Below are 18,879 nucleotides of genomic sequence, written 5' to 3'. Positions count from 1 at the left end.
GTATTGCCGTGGTTTATACTTACCTGATATTTTCGTAGCACATGGATTACTATTGCTTGATATTATCATCATAGCAAATGAATTACTATTGTTTGAACTTAAAATGCTAAGGAAGATTTACACATTTGCTGGGTTGATTCTTCAGAGCCTCAATAACTTTATCTATTAACAAAGAACAGCAGTTCTCAAACTTTTTGGTGTCAAGACCCCTTTACACCCTTCAAAATATTTGAGTACTACAAAGAAATTTATTTTTACATGGGTTGTACCTATTGATATTTATCATATTAGAAATTAAAACTAGAAATGTTTAATGTTTTGATGATTCATTTTAAGTAACAACAGCAATAATAGTTGTGTTAATGTTAACAATTTTATGAAAGGTAACTATAATTTCAAAAAACATCAGAAGACGGGGATTTTTTTAAAGAACTTTATTTATTTATTTATTTATTTATTTATTTGGTGCTGAAGACAAATGATTGGAAAAGCAAAAGCTAAAATACTTTCTGAAAATCTCTGAGGCCCTAGGGTCCTTGAAACACAGTTTGAGAACTGCTGGTACTTACCTTTTAATTTTTTTAAGGTATTGAATAAGAGAGTCTATGCATGATATATTTGTCGTTAATACTGCTTATATAGTTGTTATTGTTATTTATAATCTGATATTGCCAAAAGATATTGAATTTCTTCATGTTTGTTGACTGCATTCATGGTTTCTAAAAACAAAAGTTATTATGGTATAGACTTGGTAAAGTGGTTAAGCTACTTCACCAAATATTATCTGACATACAGAGTCTTTACCCAAATCGAGATAACACATTTAATTCTGTGTTGTCCATATATATACCAGGATCAGTGCCTGGTAGAGAAGATTGGCAACTCTTAACCTGGTTAAACCCTTTCAACTGGGTGTGATAGTGCATGCCTATAGTCCCAATGACTTGGGAGGCTGAGGCAGGAGGATTCCAAGTTCCAGAACAACCTAGGCAAAATAGTGAGACCCTGTCTCAAAATAAAAAATAAAAAAGGCTGGGGATGTAGCTCAGTAGTATGGTGCCACTAAGTTCATTCTCCAGTATGGGGGTGGGGGAGAGGAAGAATCACCCTTTCCTCAATGTACAAAAGTTATACAAACAGAGGCCAGGAATAAAATTGGCCTCACATATCCAATAACAACTTCAGTTCACCTACAATGACTCTGTTCCCCTCTTCTGTTGTCCCTTGACAAGGTCTACTTTTAGGTCCAAGAGTCCTTTATGAAAGTGATTAAATCTTTAACAGAAGCAAGCTAACACTTTTCTAGAGCTGGGCTCTGAGTGATGCTGACTTCAAGATTTTACAGCCAGTATATGAGGCCTTCCCCCAGAGACTTCAGGTGTCTCTAGGAATACCTAGAAGATGGTGCAATATTTCCTGTGGGAAGTTGAATCTCCACACCTCAGTGTATCTACCCTAGTGAGGGTACCTCCAGAGTGAAGGCAAATTCCCCAGCCTCAGGGTCTAGTTTCCACATTGCTAGGAGGGAGGAAGGGGCAGGCACTGGAGAGGGTACTCACCTCTTTTACACCCTCTGCTGCTCTTGCTGGAGGATTCTGGGAAGGAATAATAGGTTTCCAAAAACGTTTTGTCAGAAAATAGCCCTCTTCCTTATGGTTTGACCAAAATGCTAAGTGTTTCTACTCAGGGTCCAAGTCTTTTGCTCTACCTATCATCGCTTCCAAAGGTAGCAGTGGTCACAAAGTCTTGGGGACTTTTTTGGTCTGAAGTCTTTTTCTTTTTCTTTCTTTTTAAATATTTTTAGTTGTCAGTGGGCCTATAATTTATTTATTTATTTTTATGTGGTGCGGAGAATTGAACCCAGTGCCTCACACATGCTAGGCAAGTGATCTAACACTGAGCCACCACCCCAGCCCCCACTGAGCCACCACTACAGCCTCTAAAGTCTTAATAGACATGTTTATTGTCTGCTTCAGAGAAGACGTCTAGATCTTCTTATCACTTTTTTACTTTTTAAAAATTATTAAACTTTTTGTAATGGAGATTTTTCAAAGATTACAGAAGTAGATTTATATAATAAAGTACTCATCATCTAGTTCCAGTATTAATTTATCAGTTTATAAACTATCATGTTTCATCAATACTCCCATCCATTTCTCCCTCCCATATTATCTTGAAATGAATTCCAGGCATCATATCATTCTTAAATATTTCAATATGTCTAGCTGAAAATATAAAAGCTATTTTTATAAACAAGTGCAATATTAACACCTCACCTAAAAACTGGTGCACAATAACTATTAATCATATAATTGAAAGGCTAATTGTCCAAATTCCCAATTATTCATGAATATTTTTGTTTGCATCAAGATCCCAAGCAGGTCCACAGTATAATTATTTAGTAGTTTTTTTTTTTTAGTTGTAGTTGGATACAATATCTTTAATTTATTTATTTATTTTTATGTGGTGCTGAGAATTGAACCCAGTACCTCACACATGATGGACAAGCACTCTACCACTGAGCTACAACCCAGCCTCTCCTATAAAGTTTTTGAGAACCCATTTTCTCTTTTTGTAGTGCTGGGGATTGAACCAGAGCATTATGCATGCATGGCAGGCACTCTACTCTGAGCTATATCCCCAGTCCTCTTTTCTTAATATGCATATTAGCTTCCTTAACTCCAGAAAACTTCCAGCAACCTAATTCTTTGCTAAAACATTTCATTAAGGATAAGCCAATACTGACTTCTTTTAGGCAAGCTTGATCTATATTCTTTCTAGAAATTATCTTATATTTATGACTTCTTCAATATAGGATCTAGCAATACAGCTGGTAGCTTTCTTACCTGTTTCTTTTACCTTAAGAAATATAAAAAAATACAACCCACGTGGTTTTGCTGTACTTTATACTCCCAAGTGCTCCTGAAATTCTCACAAGTGTTTCATCAAACTTGGTGAAAAATAACCTTCTCTATTCCCCTTCTGATACCTGTCACTCTTCCTAATCAGTGTTCAAAGTTCTCCTTACTAGTATGGAGCATTGTGTTACAATGTCTCCCAGAGACTTCAGGTCTTTCTTACTTTCTTGAATGGCATGCCTAGGTTCAGAGATGTAGGTAGGAATGGACTCTAATACTCAAAGGATTCTTGTCACATCTGCTGCTCCTCCTCTTTACACTGTGTCTAGAAATTCAATGTGTGAGGAAGAAGCCTTACAGATCATTATTCAAACACTCTTTCTCATATCTTGCTAGGGATTAAACACCAACCAACATCCTCAGCAAGCTGTAGCAAAGAAATATTGACCATTTTTTTTTCTCCTGGACCATGTAGCTCAACATTTTAGATCGGACTAGAAGTGTTAAAACAACAAGTAGGGCCTTTCAGTGCCAGGCTCCCCAAACTTTTTACGTGTTCCCTGAAGTCAGTATCTATCTCTGTGAGCACACTGTTTCTGTCTTCTCTCGCGGTTCATGATGTAGAGACCCAACAGCCCAGGATTCCTAAGGCTCTCAAACCACCCCACAATTGCAATCTGAATCTTCTCACCTTCAACTTGCTGTGGACACAAGATAGGGTAAATTAACAGTAAAATTTGAATTTTACTTGCAAGTTATCACAACTCACTGATACAGGATCTCTTCCAAATCTACTTGAGTTCTTTCTGAAAAATTTCTAGATTTTATACTTAGGCCTAGGCATAAGATCACCTTCTGCCCCAATGGCCTCATAGATAATTTCTGCCTATTTACTGAAGGAAGTACTCTCTTTCAGTATTCTTATAAACAAAAATGCTCAAAATTCGACCTTGAAATAGGAGAACCATATCTCTCCCAACTTGGCATTTCTCTCCCTCCTTCCTCCATTCCCCTAGGGATCTAATCCCCAGGGCCTCTTATTCATAAACCCATATTACCACTGAGCTATACCCCCAGCCTCTCTCTATCTCCTGACCTTGAAACAAATGCTGCTTATGCCCAGATATTGAAAAACAATCAAAAAACCTTACTAAAAAGAGAATATTTTTGGTTTCTGCTTATATTTTAGCATAATGGTCAGATAGAGTCCAGTCAACCCTTAAATGCTATTATAGATGATATACATGTCATTTTTTTAGCGAATTTGGAAGACATATGCTTAAAAAAAAGAATGATCGGCTTGGTAATGTCATTGCAAACAGATATGAATTTATTCCTTGTTTCAACAAATATCCATTGAGTGCCTTCTGAGCTGCAACAGTCCTAAGAACTGGAAATATGACAGAGCGGACTCAGTCTGCTCTTAGACATAACCATATAGAATACTTTATCTCAATAATGGTGACTCCATGCCTTCTACAGAAATTTAAGGAGAAGGCATTCCTAAGAAGAAGAAAGCTATCAATCATTTTCTGTTATCATTCTGCTACCATTTCATGAGACTATCAATTATGCCATGAATAGCTGTCAACAAACATCCCCTAAATTTCCTTCAGTGAAATGCAAATGAACGTTATCCTGATGCACAAATCTGTTCAATCCTTCCATATGCTTTAGCAACATCCCAACTTCTTTTTATTTCTTCAGGTGTCTCAGTTCCCATCCCCGTGATTGGACTGAGGGATGAAAACAAGGTGTTCGTCAACAACACGACGTGCGTGCTCAACGACCCAAACTTCGTTCTGATCGGCTCCTTCGTGGCGTTCTTCATCCCGCTGACGATCATGGTGATCACCTATTGCCTGACGATCTACGTTCTGCGCAGACAAGCTCAGATGCTGCTGCAAGGCCGCTCGGAGGAGGAACTGCTGGGAATCGGCTTGGATTTTCTGAAGTGCTGCAAGAGGAACACTGCTGACGAAGAGCCCCCGGCGAACCCCAATCCTGATACGAATGTTGTGCGCAAAAGAAAGAAGAAGGAAAAGCGTCCCAGGGGCACCATGCAGGCGATCAACAATGAAAAGAAAGCGTCGAAAGTCCTTGGCATTGTGTTCTTTGTGTTTCTGATCATGTGGTGCCCCTTTTTCATTACCAATATTCTGTCGGTTCTTTGCGAGAAAGCCTGTAACCAAAAGCTCATGGAAAAGCTTCTGAATGTGTTTGTTTGGATTGGCTATGTATGTTCAGGAATTAATCCTCTGGTGTACACTCTGTTCAACAAAGTTTACCGAAGGGCTTTCTCCAACTATTTGCGCTGCAATTATAAGCCTGACAAAAAGCCTCCTATCAGGCAGATACCCATATCGAGAGTTGCTGCCACTGCTTTGTCTGGGAGGGAGCTTAACGTTAACATTTATCGCCATACCAACGAACCTGCTGTTAGGAAGCCTAAAGCCAGTGAGCCAGGTATAGAGATGCAGGTTGAGAATCTGGAGCTCCCAGAAAATCCCTCCAATGTGGTTAGCGAGAGGATTAGTAGTGTGTAGGACAAAGCAACACAGTCGTCCTACAGTGAGGCTACACGTGTAGGAAAAATTTCTTCTCTAATTTCTGTCGGTCATAACTAATGTAAATATTGCTGTCTAAAAAAGTGTTTTATATATAGCTTTGCAACCCTGTACTTTACAATCATGCCTACAACAGTGAGATTTAGGGTTCTATATTTACTGTTTATAATAGATGGAGACTAAGTTATTTTGATTCTTTGATGAATAAAGTGTTTGTGTTTTTCATTCCCTCCCTCCCTTACTTCCTTCTTTCCTTTCTTCCTTCCTGTCTCTCTTTCTCTATTTCCTTTGGGCATGTGGAAACGTTGATGTTCTTCTCAGGTGGCATTTGCAGGAGACCAGAATGATGCACTTGACAGTGGTTACATTTCAACCACACCTAAATTGGCAAATTCAGTGGAATCTCTTTCCCGGTTAACAGTAAATATGTACTTTAAACTCTTGCTCTGCTTCATCTACACACATAAACACAGTCAAATAGGTTCTGCCTAGTGCAACATCCATCAGTGAGTCAAAGGCAGAACTTAGCCTTGATGTTATATATAGGGGCAAAATTTGACATTGTCGGAATGTTGTGTCGGTATTTTGCTGCAATGTCTGTCCCCAAACATAGTGGTATTTTAACATAGCAGCTGGTTAACCAGGACTACAGAAGTGGAAGGATGACAAAGAGAAATATACACCAAAAAGCTTTTCACTTCTTAAGGACAATGTTCAAATTCTGATTCTTACGACAAGCAAACTGGAATTAGTGTTTTCATTCTGGTCCTTAGTAAATACCTAATTCCGTAAATAAACTGGGAAACGAGACCCCAGAGTTATTTCCCATTCCAGGATTCAACATCAATTGGGTTTTGATCTCAGAATTCTGGAAATTCGTGTGCTACACACAAAGTGAAATTAGCATTTTGAGCCTTATTAAAATATTTTCTTAATTATGGTACCTCTATCTATAGGACCCAATTTAGCAGTCCGTTTTTAAGTAAAACTTGTATAGGAAGGCGTAGACAGTGAGAACCTGGGAAGTTTTACTTGATCAAGGACTACCAAATTAGGCCCTTAGAATGTGAAAAAAGTAATTAAAAATACGCTTTTACTGAACTCTGGGAATAACAGAAATACAGAGTTTCCATTGGGATTTTAAACAAAATTTATCTCATTTTCAGATCCTTCCAAACTCTCTAGTGCAGGAAAAGGCTGCAGCTTATTTGTGAAAGTGGCAAGCTCTTCATTGTACTGCAATTAATGTACCAGAAATTTAAATCTTTGTTCAAATATAGTGTTGTGCTATAATAAGTGTTGGCCATTGTTTCATTCGTGGGCCTGCTGCTCTCTAAGAATTCAGTACCATTTTAGTAGTTTGTAAACCACCAGGTTTTCAAGCATTGCTAAATTAAGACCATTAAGTCTATGCTGTGTGCAGAGTATACGCGTGTTTGCAGTAACTGTGTTTCCATGTGTGTCCATTTCACACAGCTGTGGATAAATTTCTGAAGAATTCATGATGCTATTTCTTATGCCTGACAGTTACTTGCACACCTTGGAGTGTGCCTCTTAGTATCTTAACATTGGTGAATGCAGAATCTGAATTTCCAAAACCCCTGGTCTGTGTCCTCAACACACAGCATAGAAAAATCCAACAGTTCTGCCACTGGGGCAGTGGAGAGCGGCTGTATTCGAGGAAACTCATACAGTCTCTATTTGATTTACAACACTGCCAGATGTCAGTCAATTGCTTGAGCATGCCCAAATATAACATGAAAGTCAAGTCTACCTGCCTGTTAGGTCAGTTGAACTGCATGTTAAAACAATTACCTGAATTTGAATGAGGTGATCTAATTCTTACTGAAACGAAGATGTCTGAAGACCCAGCATGCATCCAGCATGAGTTCTGCATATACAGATGGTGCCCTGCATGTACGCCATGTATGTTGCATGAATCCATTGATTTGTTTTAATGTAGGGCAGAGTAGCTGATTCAAAAAGGACTGAAGAAAATCTTCCGGCAGTCCTTTCAAAGACCGTGCATTCAGATCTGAAGTAGCATAAGTAGGAGAGAAAATTGGAAACATCTGATTTCTTAACTATCAGGGCAAGCTCATAGCACATGTTTTAAAGAGAATTGGAATATAAATAGTGGATTTCTAAAAGCACTAGCAATAAGTTGAATGATAATAGCTTATAGCACATTTGTTAATAATTCTTATGTCATCAAGTAGTAGTACTTAATAGTACCCAACACAGTAATTTTCCTCAAATTGTGTGCTATTCGTAAGTTCTGTGCAGTTTGGTATGAAACAAATATACTCATTTGGGATATAAATCTTACAGTTCAATGTTAAACCTACAAAATTTTATAAATGTTTTAAAAAAAAGTCTGTGTGATAAATGTAAACGTGGTGAATTTACTGTCAAACAAATCATTTTGATGTACTATTATATATGTATAACTGTTAAGACACGTGCAACAGACTGCCTTATATTATTTCCTGTAATTCTTCTCCTTTGTCAAATGGTACTTTTTGTGAATGGTTGCAAAGTGTTGTCTTATTCTTGATTCCTGTATGTTATCCATTCCAAGTTTTTGTGATACTTCCTATTAATTTATTAAATTTATTAAATGTTCGCTAAGACTTCATGTGTCTTTTTTTCCCGCGAACCGTTCAAGGAGAAAATATACTCCTTTACTGCAATTTCTTTGAAAAGGAAATTATCAAGACAAACACCAACAGAAAATATTACTTTTTCTGACTCATTATGTATGTACTTAAAAATCAGGGGAAAAACAATGAAGAAATGTCATTGACGCAAGCTCTATCAAAAGAGCATCTCCAATTCCTCATGAGGAAACTAGCTGCACTCCCAAATTATCCTACCCTCCTTCCTTGATCAGAGGCTGGGTGGCTCATGTTCTCTCCTTGCTGAAGGAATCATTACTGTCTTCGCAACAGACTCTAAGGTCCCCAAGGGCAGAAAGGACAATATGTCAGTGGATGGTTTTATCTCCAACATTTAGCAGCTACTTTACATTCAACAGATATGCATTGAGCATTAATATTGGTGGACATTGTATAATCTCTTCCTGTTGCTAAAATGGGCCTTACAACTCCCTGTTGTTCAGTCATGCAGTGTGGCATAGTCACTTTCATTGAGCTCTTATCTCAGATGACTTTGGATACCTCTGAAATCATCAGAACCACAATGCTAAGCAATTCTCTTCCTCTGTATCTTGAGTCAGGGATGAACAATATGATTGGCCTTTTCTCTCAAGGTAAATACCTTCCTAGTGCTGGGTGAGCCTCTGTGATGCTGATGTGACAATGGTGGCCTGAGAAAAAAACAGCAATATCATTCCTTTACCATGAGTAGGTTCCCAGAAAGGTCGAGAAATAAAAGCTGAACTGACACTTGAAGCAATTGTCACTGCTGCCTATGGCCAGAAAGATCTTGTACCATAGTAGCTAGAGTCTACCCATGCCCAACACTGAAGTGATGGAGAGGGGCTGAAATTTCTTGATGGGCCCTGTACTTAATGGCCCAGTACCACCAGTGAAAGAAAAGGTGGGTGGGAGGATACTGAAGCACCTCCATTCATGACACTGGAAGGTCATTTATGGTCTGAGGAAAGGGAGAAAGATGCTTCTTGGCATCAAGTAGCAGTGAGTTTCTAATATACAGTTTTCCATCTCCAATTTTGTCCAGTGCAATTTCCAAAGATGAGACCCATTTCTCCTTGTATGTGTCACCTACACATATGTTAACATATGACCTAGAGACCTAAATATATTTAAAAGAGATATTTTTTGCCTACCAATGGGAGTAGGTAGCATTATAGTGGTTCTCAAATATCACGGGATCCATATCACACACTTAAAACACACATAGCTCTGTGTTAGCCAGCTTTTCATCACTGTGACCAAAAGGCCCAACAAGAACAATTTTAGAGGAAGAAAAGTTGAGTTTGAGCTCATGGTTTCAGAACCAATTCATTACCTTAGGCCTGAGGTGAGGCACCACATCATGGTGGAAGGGCATGGCAGAGGAAAATTGTACAGCTCATGGCAGCCAGAAAGCACAGAGAGAGAGAAGAGCCATAGACAAGACATAAAATCCCCAAGGGCATGCCGCCAGTGACCTACTTCCTCCAGCCATGCCCCACCTGCCTACAGTTCTCATCCAGTAATCCATTCAAATTCTTAATCCAAGCCGGGCATGGTGGCGCATGCCTGTAATCCCAGCAGCTCGGGAGGCTGAGGCAGGAGGATCTCAAGTTCAAAGCCAGCCTCAGCAATTTAGTGAGGCCCTAAACAACTCTGTGAGACCCTGTCTCTAAATAAAAATATAAAAAAGTATATTTATATAAAATATATAAAAAACTCATTTTAAATGCCCCAAACAAATCCTAATCCTTTTTCCTCCTTGAAATTTCTAACATTACCTTAACATCTTTCACAAGATTTGACTCAATGGTTAAGTCCCCCTGGTTTAAATCCCTGGTACAAAATGTGTGTGTGTGTGTGTGTGTGTGTGTGTGTGTGTGTGTGTGCGCGCACAAGAATCTATTAAATGGAGTAGTCCACTGATGAGGTTAAGGTTCTCACAACCTCATCATTTTACTTCTGAACATCCTTGCATTGTCTCACACATGAGTTTTGGGGGGACACCTCAAATCCAAACTACAATAAACTCTTAAAATGTAAGCTGGGTTCTCTGAAATGTAAATTCTGAGGTAAAGAGAAGTGTAAAGGATGTTTATTGGAGAGAGATAAGAAGATTAAGAAATATGAACAACAAAAACAGTCATTCTTGGATTCCCTGAGAAGCTTTGAATTGGGGATACCCTTTCAATGTGTTTCTAAGTTGAGGTGAGGGTGATAAACACTTTGTTCATGTTTACCAATTTATTATAAAGGACACAAATAAATAGCCAAAATAAGAGGTGCAGAGGACAAGGTCAGAAGGGTGCCAATGCTTTTAAGAGAAATGTGAAACCTTAGGTCGGGTTCTCCTCTTCATCAGAGGCAACTCTCAAAGAGAGCTGTCAGTCCATAACCATCTCAGCACTTGGGGTGACATCTTGGCAGAGTATCTCAACATCCATGACAAACAAGGTATTTACTGAGTAGAAGATGATTCATCACACTATGGTTTGTTTTTAACAAGACTTGACTCCTGACAACAAAAGTGTGGTGTTCCATATCAAATGATTCTCCAATTTTCTATATACACCTGCCACATAGCCTACATTTTAATTCAATTCTGAATTAAAAGAATAAAATCAATCTATCAGAGAACAAAATAGCTGACCAGAACAGTTTAGAGGAGGGAAACATGTTGGGGTTTATGGTTTCAGAGGTTTTAATCCATAGATAGCTGACTCCATTGCTCTGGGCTTGAGGTGAGGCAGCTCATCATGGGAGATGAGCTCAGCAGAAGAAAGCTGCTCAGTTCAAGGCAGGGTCTGGAAACAAAGAGTGAGAGAGCCAGAAGGGGCCACAGGCAAGAGGCACCCTTCACAGGCACACCCTCAATGACCCATCCACCTCCTTCAATTATGCCCCACCTGCTGATAGTTACCATTTAGTCAGTCTGTTCAAACTAAGATGGACTGATTAGGTTGCAGTTCTTGCAATACAATCACTTTACCTCTGAACACTTCTGCATTAACAGGAGCCTTGGGGGACCTATATATCCAAACATAACAATTTGTTGGGAGTTTACTAGTGCTGGCAAAAGTTAAGTCATCTTGTAAGAAAGAGATTGAGTGTGGTTTCAGTTTGTGGGTAGTTTGGAGGAAAGGAACCACTGTACAGAAAGCCAGCAGGGGTAATCTGTGTTTCAACTTGCATGGAGGTGAAGTGATGAGTATCTGTAGCCCAGTTCAAAGGTTCAGCAGCAGAGAAGTCTGAGATCTGAATAACAATGGCTCCCCAACTCTATTTTTTAAATGCCCCAAACAAATCCTAATTCATTTTCCACCTAGAAATTTCTAACACTACCTTAATATCTTTCACAGGTTAAGGGCCCAATCCCACAAGATTGCCTCTTTCCCACTTCAGATACTGCTTGCAAATATTGAGTACCTAGATTACCCACACTTTCATTCACCTTGGTTACAAATTGAGGGTTCCCATAACCCCCTCCCTCCTCCTGTCATAGCTCATAAAATTCACTGAAATGCTTTAATCATGTTTACCAGTTTATTATGAAAGATATAAATGAATGGCCAGATGAAAAAGTATATGGGACAAGGTTTATCTCAATGAAGTTAGGGTGCCTGACATATATATGAGATCACCAATATAGAATTATCTGAATCTTATTGTTTAGGAATTTTTATAGAGGCTTCATCTCATAGGCATGATCAATTATTAACTCAATTTCTAGCCCCATACCTCTTCCTGAAGGACAGTGATATGGGTGAAATTTGAAGGTTTTTATTCATGGCTTGGTGTTTCTGAGGCCATCCCCCCATCCTGAAGCTATCCAAGAGTCTACTAAGAATTGCATCATTAGAATAAAAGATGTTCCTATCACCCAGGAGATTCCAAGGGACTTCAGAGTTCTGTATAAGATGTTCCTATCACCTCCATTACTCAGGAAATTATAGGAGTTTGCATAGCTCTGTATCAGGAACTGAAGGCAGAGACCAAATTTGTGTTTTTTATTATGTCACAACTGTTATAGTTAAAGCAATGTCCTGGGGTTTCATAAATTGACTTCCAGACCACTCACATATAATGGAATCAAGCCTTTATTGAAGCACACTGGTGGCAACTGACAAGAACATAAAGCTGTTCTCTTGATCAGCCCCAAACAACTGCAAGGGTGCTCCTTATAAGCCTGAAAACCACCAAATGGATGTTTGGGGGTCCAGCCAATGCAAGCAAGCCAAGTAACAGCAGCAGGAGAGTGCAGTCAGGCGGAGGGATGCTTAGCCAATCACAATTAGCCCAGTCACCCCAGTTATAGAAACAGAATCTTGTTACCCTAATTACAGAAACAATGCCCCATTAGGTAATTCCGTGTTTTTAAGGGTTTATACAACAAAAGGAAAAGAACAACTTGCCCCAGTCATGACCTTTCCATTTAGCATGGTTGTAGTTGTTTTACAAAATGGAGTCACTTTTGCTCGACTATCACACAACCACCTAGTTCATCACCTATATAACATGAAACAAACTGTTTGGTGGCTACTTCAGTCAAAATCAAGGCAAATGGAGGTGAAAGGAAATAAACTATTTTGTTTATGATTTCTTCTTAAATATGATTTCACTCAGCAGCTTGACAGGATTCTTAGATTTATAAATGCACTTGAATAGTTTAAGCTAAACTGCAGTTACAAAAAAATCTCAAACTCACATCAGCGTAACAAAAATAAAATACTCATTTCTTGGTCCAATGTGGACCACAGGGAAACCTCTCCTTACAGTTAGTCCAGGAAAAACACTGACAGAGGCTCTCTCTTTACATGTGTGTCCACATAGTAGAGGGAATTTTATGAACTTCTTTGTTCCACTAAAGATAATCCTACCTTTAATTTTCAATTTAATGTTAAATCTATTCATATCCTAGCAAGATGTAGAGGCACACATTGTAATCCCAGCAACTTAGGAGGCTGAGGCAGGAGAATCACAAGTTTGAGGCTAGCCTCAGCAATTTAGGGAGACCCTATCTCTAAATAAAAAATAAACAAAAAGGACTGGGGATGTAACTTATGGGTAAAGTGCCGCTGGATTTAATCTCCAGAACTCATATATATATATATTCATATTCTCATACTTTAACTATGATTTTATTTCTATTCTTAACCTTGTCTTTAAACCTATCAGTATATGTAGTCCTACCTCTGCTCTTAATCTTAGAAATAATCTTAACCCTATTTTTTCCACATTCTAACATCACCTCTATAATCTTGCCTTTTCTGCATGTGCTTTCTGCAAATTCTAACATTACAACAATCCCCATCCCTATCAAGATTCAATGCTTCCCCTGCTAAATCCTCCCTTAGGCCCAAACAAAGGAACTTCTAAACACAATTAGGTCTAAGCTCTATCACCAGGTTAGTCAACTTTTCATCACTGAGATGAAATTAGTGGAGGAAAGATTTATTTTGGATCATGGTTTCAGGGATCTCAGTCCATGATCAGCCAACTTCATTGCAGAAACATTATGGCAGAAGAGAACAATGAAGGAAATGAAAGCTGCTCAGCTCATGGCAAGTGGGAAGTGGATGGAGGGAAGGGGCTGGAGAGAAAATACATTTTTCCAGGGTACACCCTGGTGACCAACTTCCTTCAACTAGTTCTCAATTCCCATTAGTCCATCCAGCTATCAGTGGATTAATCCATTTGACCAATTGATTTTTTTATAAAGTCAAAGCTCTCATAATGCAATCACTTTCCAAAATTCCCACCTCTTAGCTCATGAGACTTTAGTGGACATTCCAGATCCAAACCATAACAAGCACTAATTATTTCCATCTTATTCTAGAACTTGTGTGTGTGTGTGTGTATGTGAAGATCTTTTTTTTTTTTTTTTTTTTTTTTTTTTTTTTTTTTTTTAGAAAAAAGGGGGAAAAAGATTTATTGCTTTGCCAGCAAAGGAGAAACACAGGGGAGTCCTGTCCCAAAGGCTGTGATTCTGCCCATCAGCAGGAACAGGGGGCTTTTACAGAAGTGATTCAAAGATACATTCTACATGTTCTCTGTCTGGAGTTGTAATTCACTTGCTAATTTGGGACACATTCATTTCTAAGATCTGGTACCATCCCCCAAATCTGGAATACTTCATTCATATGGTGGGTATGTACTCAAAGACAGAATAATTCTAAGATGGAGAATAAAGGTAATCCTGTTTTCCCTGAAATTAGGGATGGGGAGAGGTTAGGGAGGAGCAGAGAGAGAGAGAAAGAGAAAGAAACATGTCCATTTTAAAAATTAGTTGCAGTGACAGAGCAGCAAGGGCTATATTCAAAGCATAAAGTGGGCCACTGTTCCATTTCCCCACTGTCAATTTCTACATTCCATTTCTATGGAACAATTGGCAATGACATCTCAAGCTGAAAGAGGGAGAAGTTGGGAGAAGTTTGGGTCACTTTGGGAAGTAACCCAAAGATCTTGTTCTCTATTAGATGGAGTGTGGACCATTAAGGGTGTTCAGCATCAAAGCAGTTCAGAAGTCTACAGAGGCAGACAGCAAGTGACTGGACAAGGCATACATAGGTCAGGGATCATGCTAAGACAACAATAAACAAGACAGCAAAGCATTACATTTTTGTAAACAATTAGCACATAAGAAAATATTAGTATTTCAGTCAGTCTTTGCAAACCATAAAGACAGTAACTCATATCAGTGGAAAACAGATCAACTTTATCAATGTGGGAAGTTAGAAAGATTTGTAGGTCTATGAAATCAGACTCAAATTAAATCAGAACAAACTTGTGACTCTAGAATCCTTTATGATCATTATTATTAGGCACTCCAAAACAAGAATAGCCTTCAGCTTTACTTATTTTTGGTAGGGCTGATACAAGAGTACATCTTAAGTTACATTTAAAAGAAAATGTTACATGTAGGACTGTGTTCAGGCTATACTGTCCTGCCAGGTGTTTAAGACCAAGTTGGTCAAAACTGACCTTGTTCCTATCTACTCTTAAGAGTCAGCTGAGATTCCTCAGAGATCACTCTTGTGTATGTGTGCAAAGACTCTTGGCTCCTTTAGCTTTCCTCTACCAGTGGTGCCATCTTTAAGGATGGGTTAGGATCTTGGTCTGACCATATGTGAATTCTCATGGAAGCACTGAGGATATTTCCTTCTCCAATGACCCTCCTCTTTGCAGAATGTGTACTGGTTGACTTCCTGTTCTCTAGGGTCCTCTCGATCTCCCTGATCAGCAGATTGGGTGACTCACCAGAGTTTTAGGGGCCAGAGAGCATTCTCATCATTCTCTGGGTCCTGGTTGACCTTAGATGGCAAGGATCAAAATGTTGGCTGCTTTTTCCATGGCCCTTTCACTTCCTTGATTTTGGTCTCAAGTTTTTGGTTTTAAACACCCAGCAACACTGTTTCACCAGTTTTAAAGTGGGCATTAACAGGTTATAACTTTAATATCTATAATTTTACAGTTGCCACTTTCATTTAATTGGGTCTAGTATTAGTACTGGAAGTCAGCATTATATACTACCCCTCCTGTAGGTGATGGCTTATTATCTCCAATTAACCCATGTTGAGAGTTTTTTAGAAGCTTACCTCTGCAAAACACTAACAAACAACAGTTATAATGTTTACAAGGAAAAATATGAAATGAAATTAACAGAGTAAAAACATTCAGTTTGTGTAATAGCTATGCATCAAGAAAAATAATTTTTATAATCTTGAACTGTTAATTATATATTATATTCCCTGCTTGAGATCACAGTAATCTTTACAACAAAAATCAATCTTTTGAACACTACGTTAAATGAGCTGAAATCTAGCCTATTTTGGAACCCTTTTACTCCATGTTAGAATGGAGTGAGGTGGGAGTCAGAGTCTTATTTCAGGTAAGGTGGGGCTCTTCGAAAATAACACAATACAACATTACATTTGAAAAGTGAATCAAAGAAAGGCTAAGACAATTTTAACTCTTTTTGTGGATAAAGTGGCAGAATGCCTCCATATTTTACTATGTCATCTTTAAACAGACCAGGCTTTCCTTATTATCTTTCAAAATGCATTTAAATTCCAATTCCAGTATGAATAATAACACAAAATTGTATGCATAATTTATTGACAACAATTACTGATTACTTTATCCAGCTATAAAATATCCAATGACATGAATAAATATCAACCATATTTGTTATTTATATATAAATCTGAGACTTTTGTTAGAGATAATTTTAGTTTGGATAACCAACTTGACAAAGTGCTCTCCTAAGCTTAACATTTACCTAAATTTAACTTTTAAAGTACAATTTAGAATTCAAAGTGTATAATAACAATAATCACAGATTTGCATGGGTTAACAAAAATCAAAGGACAGCCTAAAATGTCTTACACATTTAGGAAACTATTAATGATCAGAAATTGACTTAGTCAAAGAAAAAAGATGTAAGGCAGATCTTCAATGACAGTGTGGCTCTTCTATGTCAGACATAATACATAAAAGAGAGCACTTATTGGTTATCTTGCCAGTAAACTTACATAAGTTTTTACTTTATCGACCTTTACATAATACTTAGACAAGGGTTAGAAATATATACTTCTCAGATGCATACATATACTTAGTAACATATATTTAGGGTGTCAACTATATTGTTATAACCTAAGTAACAGTTGTTTGTTTAACTAGTTGCAAAGTAATCATTTATGACTTTAAAATAGGTACCAATGCTAATTCCTTTAAGACTTAGTGTTCTCAAGTAATAAAACCTAACAAATACAAGAAAATTATCTGGATAGATAATTTTGCTTTATATAAGTACATAAAACTTCAAATCACTTTCACTGACTGTGCTAATTATAACCAATTTAATCACAAACAAAACCTTTTTGAGATTTACCTTTCACAAACCTTCTGTGACTTACTTAGACATTTACAACTTTATATCCTTAGTTTCATCCTTTTTCATCTTGGACTTCAGCCCAAGAATATTACTTTACCAGACAAAATACTCTTTCATCCAGAAACATTTCTTCTACCTTCTAATTTTCTGAACTAGAATCTATTTCCATACCTATAACTCTCTTTTATCTTTTCTAGTTTTGGACCCTTTCTTAAATTTACATTCTCAAATAATCCTTATGAATATTATCTGTGCATTCAATTTACACAACAAATTTCATCCCAGGAGAGGGATCTGACAATCTGGCATATACAAAAACCATCTTAATCTTTTCTCTACCAGGTTGCATTCAAGGGGTTGGAGCACAAGATATTTTTGAGCCTGACCTGTCTGCCTAGTCATTATCATAATGTCATCAATTTTAAGCGAGTTTCTCACTTTTAATTGTACCCAGAGGCTCCTTTTGGGCCTTTTTTTCTTATACTAGGCATACTGATATGCAATGGAGGAGGAGGCCCTTTCCATCCTTTTCTTTTCTTTTTTTTTTTTTTTTTTTTTTGTGTGTGTGTGTGTGCACGATGCTGGGGATTTAATCCAGGAACTTGTACATGTGAGGCAAGCCCTCCACCAACTGAGCTATATCCCCAGCTCTCACTTTCCATCCTGTTTTTTTTTAGGCTTCCTTGAAGATCCTACAAAACATGGGTTGGCCTTTGTTTCTGTCTTTTTCTTTTCTGGGTGCAGTTATTTATTCTGCCAATCTCCCTAGGCATTTAGTTTGATGGGATACTGTTATAGGAAGAATTGCTCTCCCCCAGTGATGAATATCCCCTGGCCAAAAGGGGAAATTTTAAGATTTTTAAAAGAGAGATTATTCCTGTTTCCAGGGTATAAATTGACAATTCTGAAATGTATTTCCCCGTCCTTTGTGGCCAGTAGCCTCCACCCTCTATGGGCAAAAGGGGCTGGAAGGTAGGACAGAGGCCAGATTCTCTTTGGTCATTTTTCTACAGCCCAGGCAGTTTTTCTGGGATTCCCCCACCCAGTTTAGGGCTAGTGTCCTTGACCATAGTGAGATGATCTACAGCTAGCTGGGATCAGGCTGAGAAACAGTGCTAGGAGTACTAACACTGGGCCAAAGATTTATTTATTTATTTATTTGTACCAGGGATTGAGCCATATCCCCAGCCTTTGTGTGTGTGTGTGTGTGTGTGTGTGTGTGTGTGTATGCTCACATTTTATTTAGAGACAGGATCTCCCTGAGTTGCTTAGCACCTCACCTTTGCTGAGGCTGGCTTTGAACTTGAGATCCTCTGCCTCAGCCTCCCTAGTTGCTGGGATTACAAGGGTACACCACCGCACCTGGCAAGATTTAAATATTTTTAACTCTTTCTTCTGGTTTCCTGCTATCCTTGCACACCAGAGGCAGTGCCTTTTGGCACTTTCAACTTACTGACAGTTCAGACCCCTTATAATGCAACTGCATAAATGCCTATACATAGAAAATTTCTTTCATATACCTTACCTCTGAAAGACCAACTTCAATATCAAGATTGTATAATAATCCAGAAAAACTATTCAAAGGCCAGACTGTTTCAGTAAACCAGGCTGGTAGGTTTTGTCTCAGGCTAGTTTCTATTTCTTGGGAATAAGAACAGTATTCATAAACTGGGGGTGGGAAAAAGGAAGATGGCTGCAATTATGCTAACAATTACTATTTCAACAAATTTATCCTAACATTAATAAAATTTTCCTGGCTAAAAACTCTGACTTTAGGGCTGGGGTTGTAGCTCAGTGGTAGAGCACTTGCCTAGCACATGCAAGGCCCTGGATTCGATCCCCAGCACCACATAAAAATAAATAAATAAAATAAAGGTATTGTATCCAACTACAACTAAAAAAAA

At 38.2% G+C, this 18,879-nt stretch overlaps 1 protein-coding gene across 1 annotated transcript in view; it reads left to right on the top strand.

Moving 5' to 3' along the window:
* The window catches only part of Htr2c (5-hydroxytryptamine receptor 2C), a 108,753-nt gene extending 103,349 nt beyond the window's left edge, over positions 1-5,404 (top strand). Inside the window, exon 4 of the mRNA XM_026410991.1 lies at positions 4,566-5,404. Within this exon, the coding sequence (XP_026266776.1) occupies positions 4,566-5,404 (839 nt within the window). The remainder of the gene's footprint in view (positions 1-4,565) is intronic.
* Positions 5,405-18,879: the final 13,475 nt, after the last annotated feature.

This window comes from Urocitellus parryii, chromosome X (genome assembly GCF_045843805.1).
Source record: "Urocitellus parryii isolate mUroPar1 chromosome X, mUroPar1.hap1, whole genome shotgun sequence".
Taxonomy (NCBI): domain Eukaryota; kingdom Metazoa; phylum Chordata; class Mammalia; order Rodentia; family Sciuridae; genus Urocitellus; species Urocitellus parryii.
This window is presented reverse-complemented; position numbering and strand designations above follow the sequence as displayed.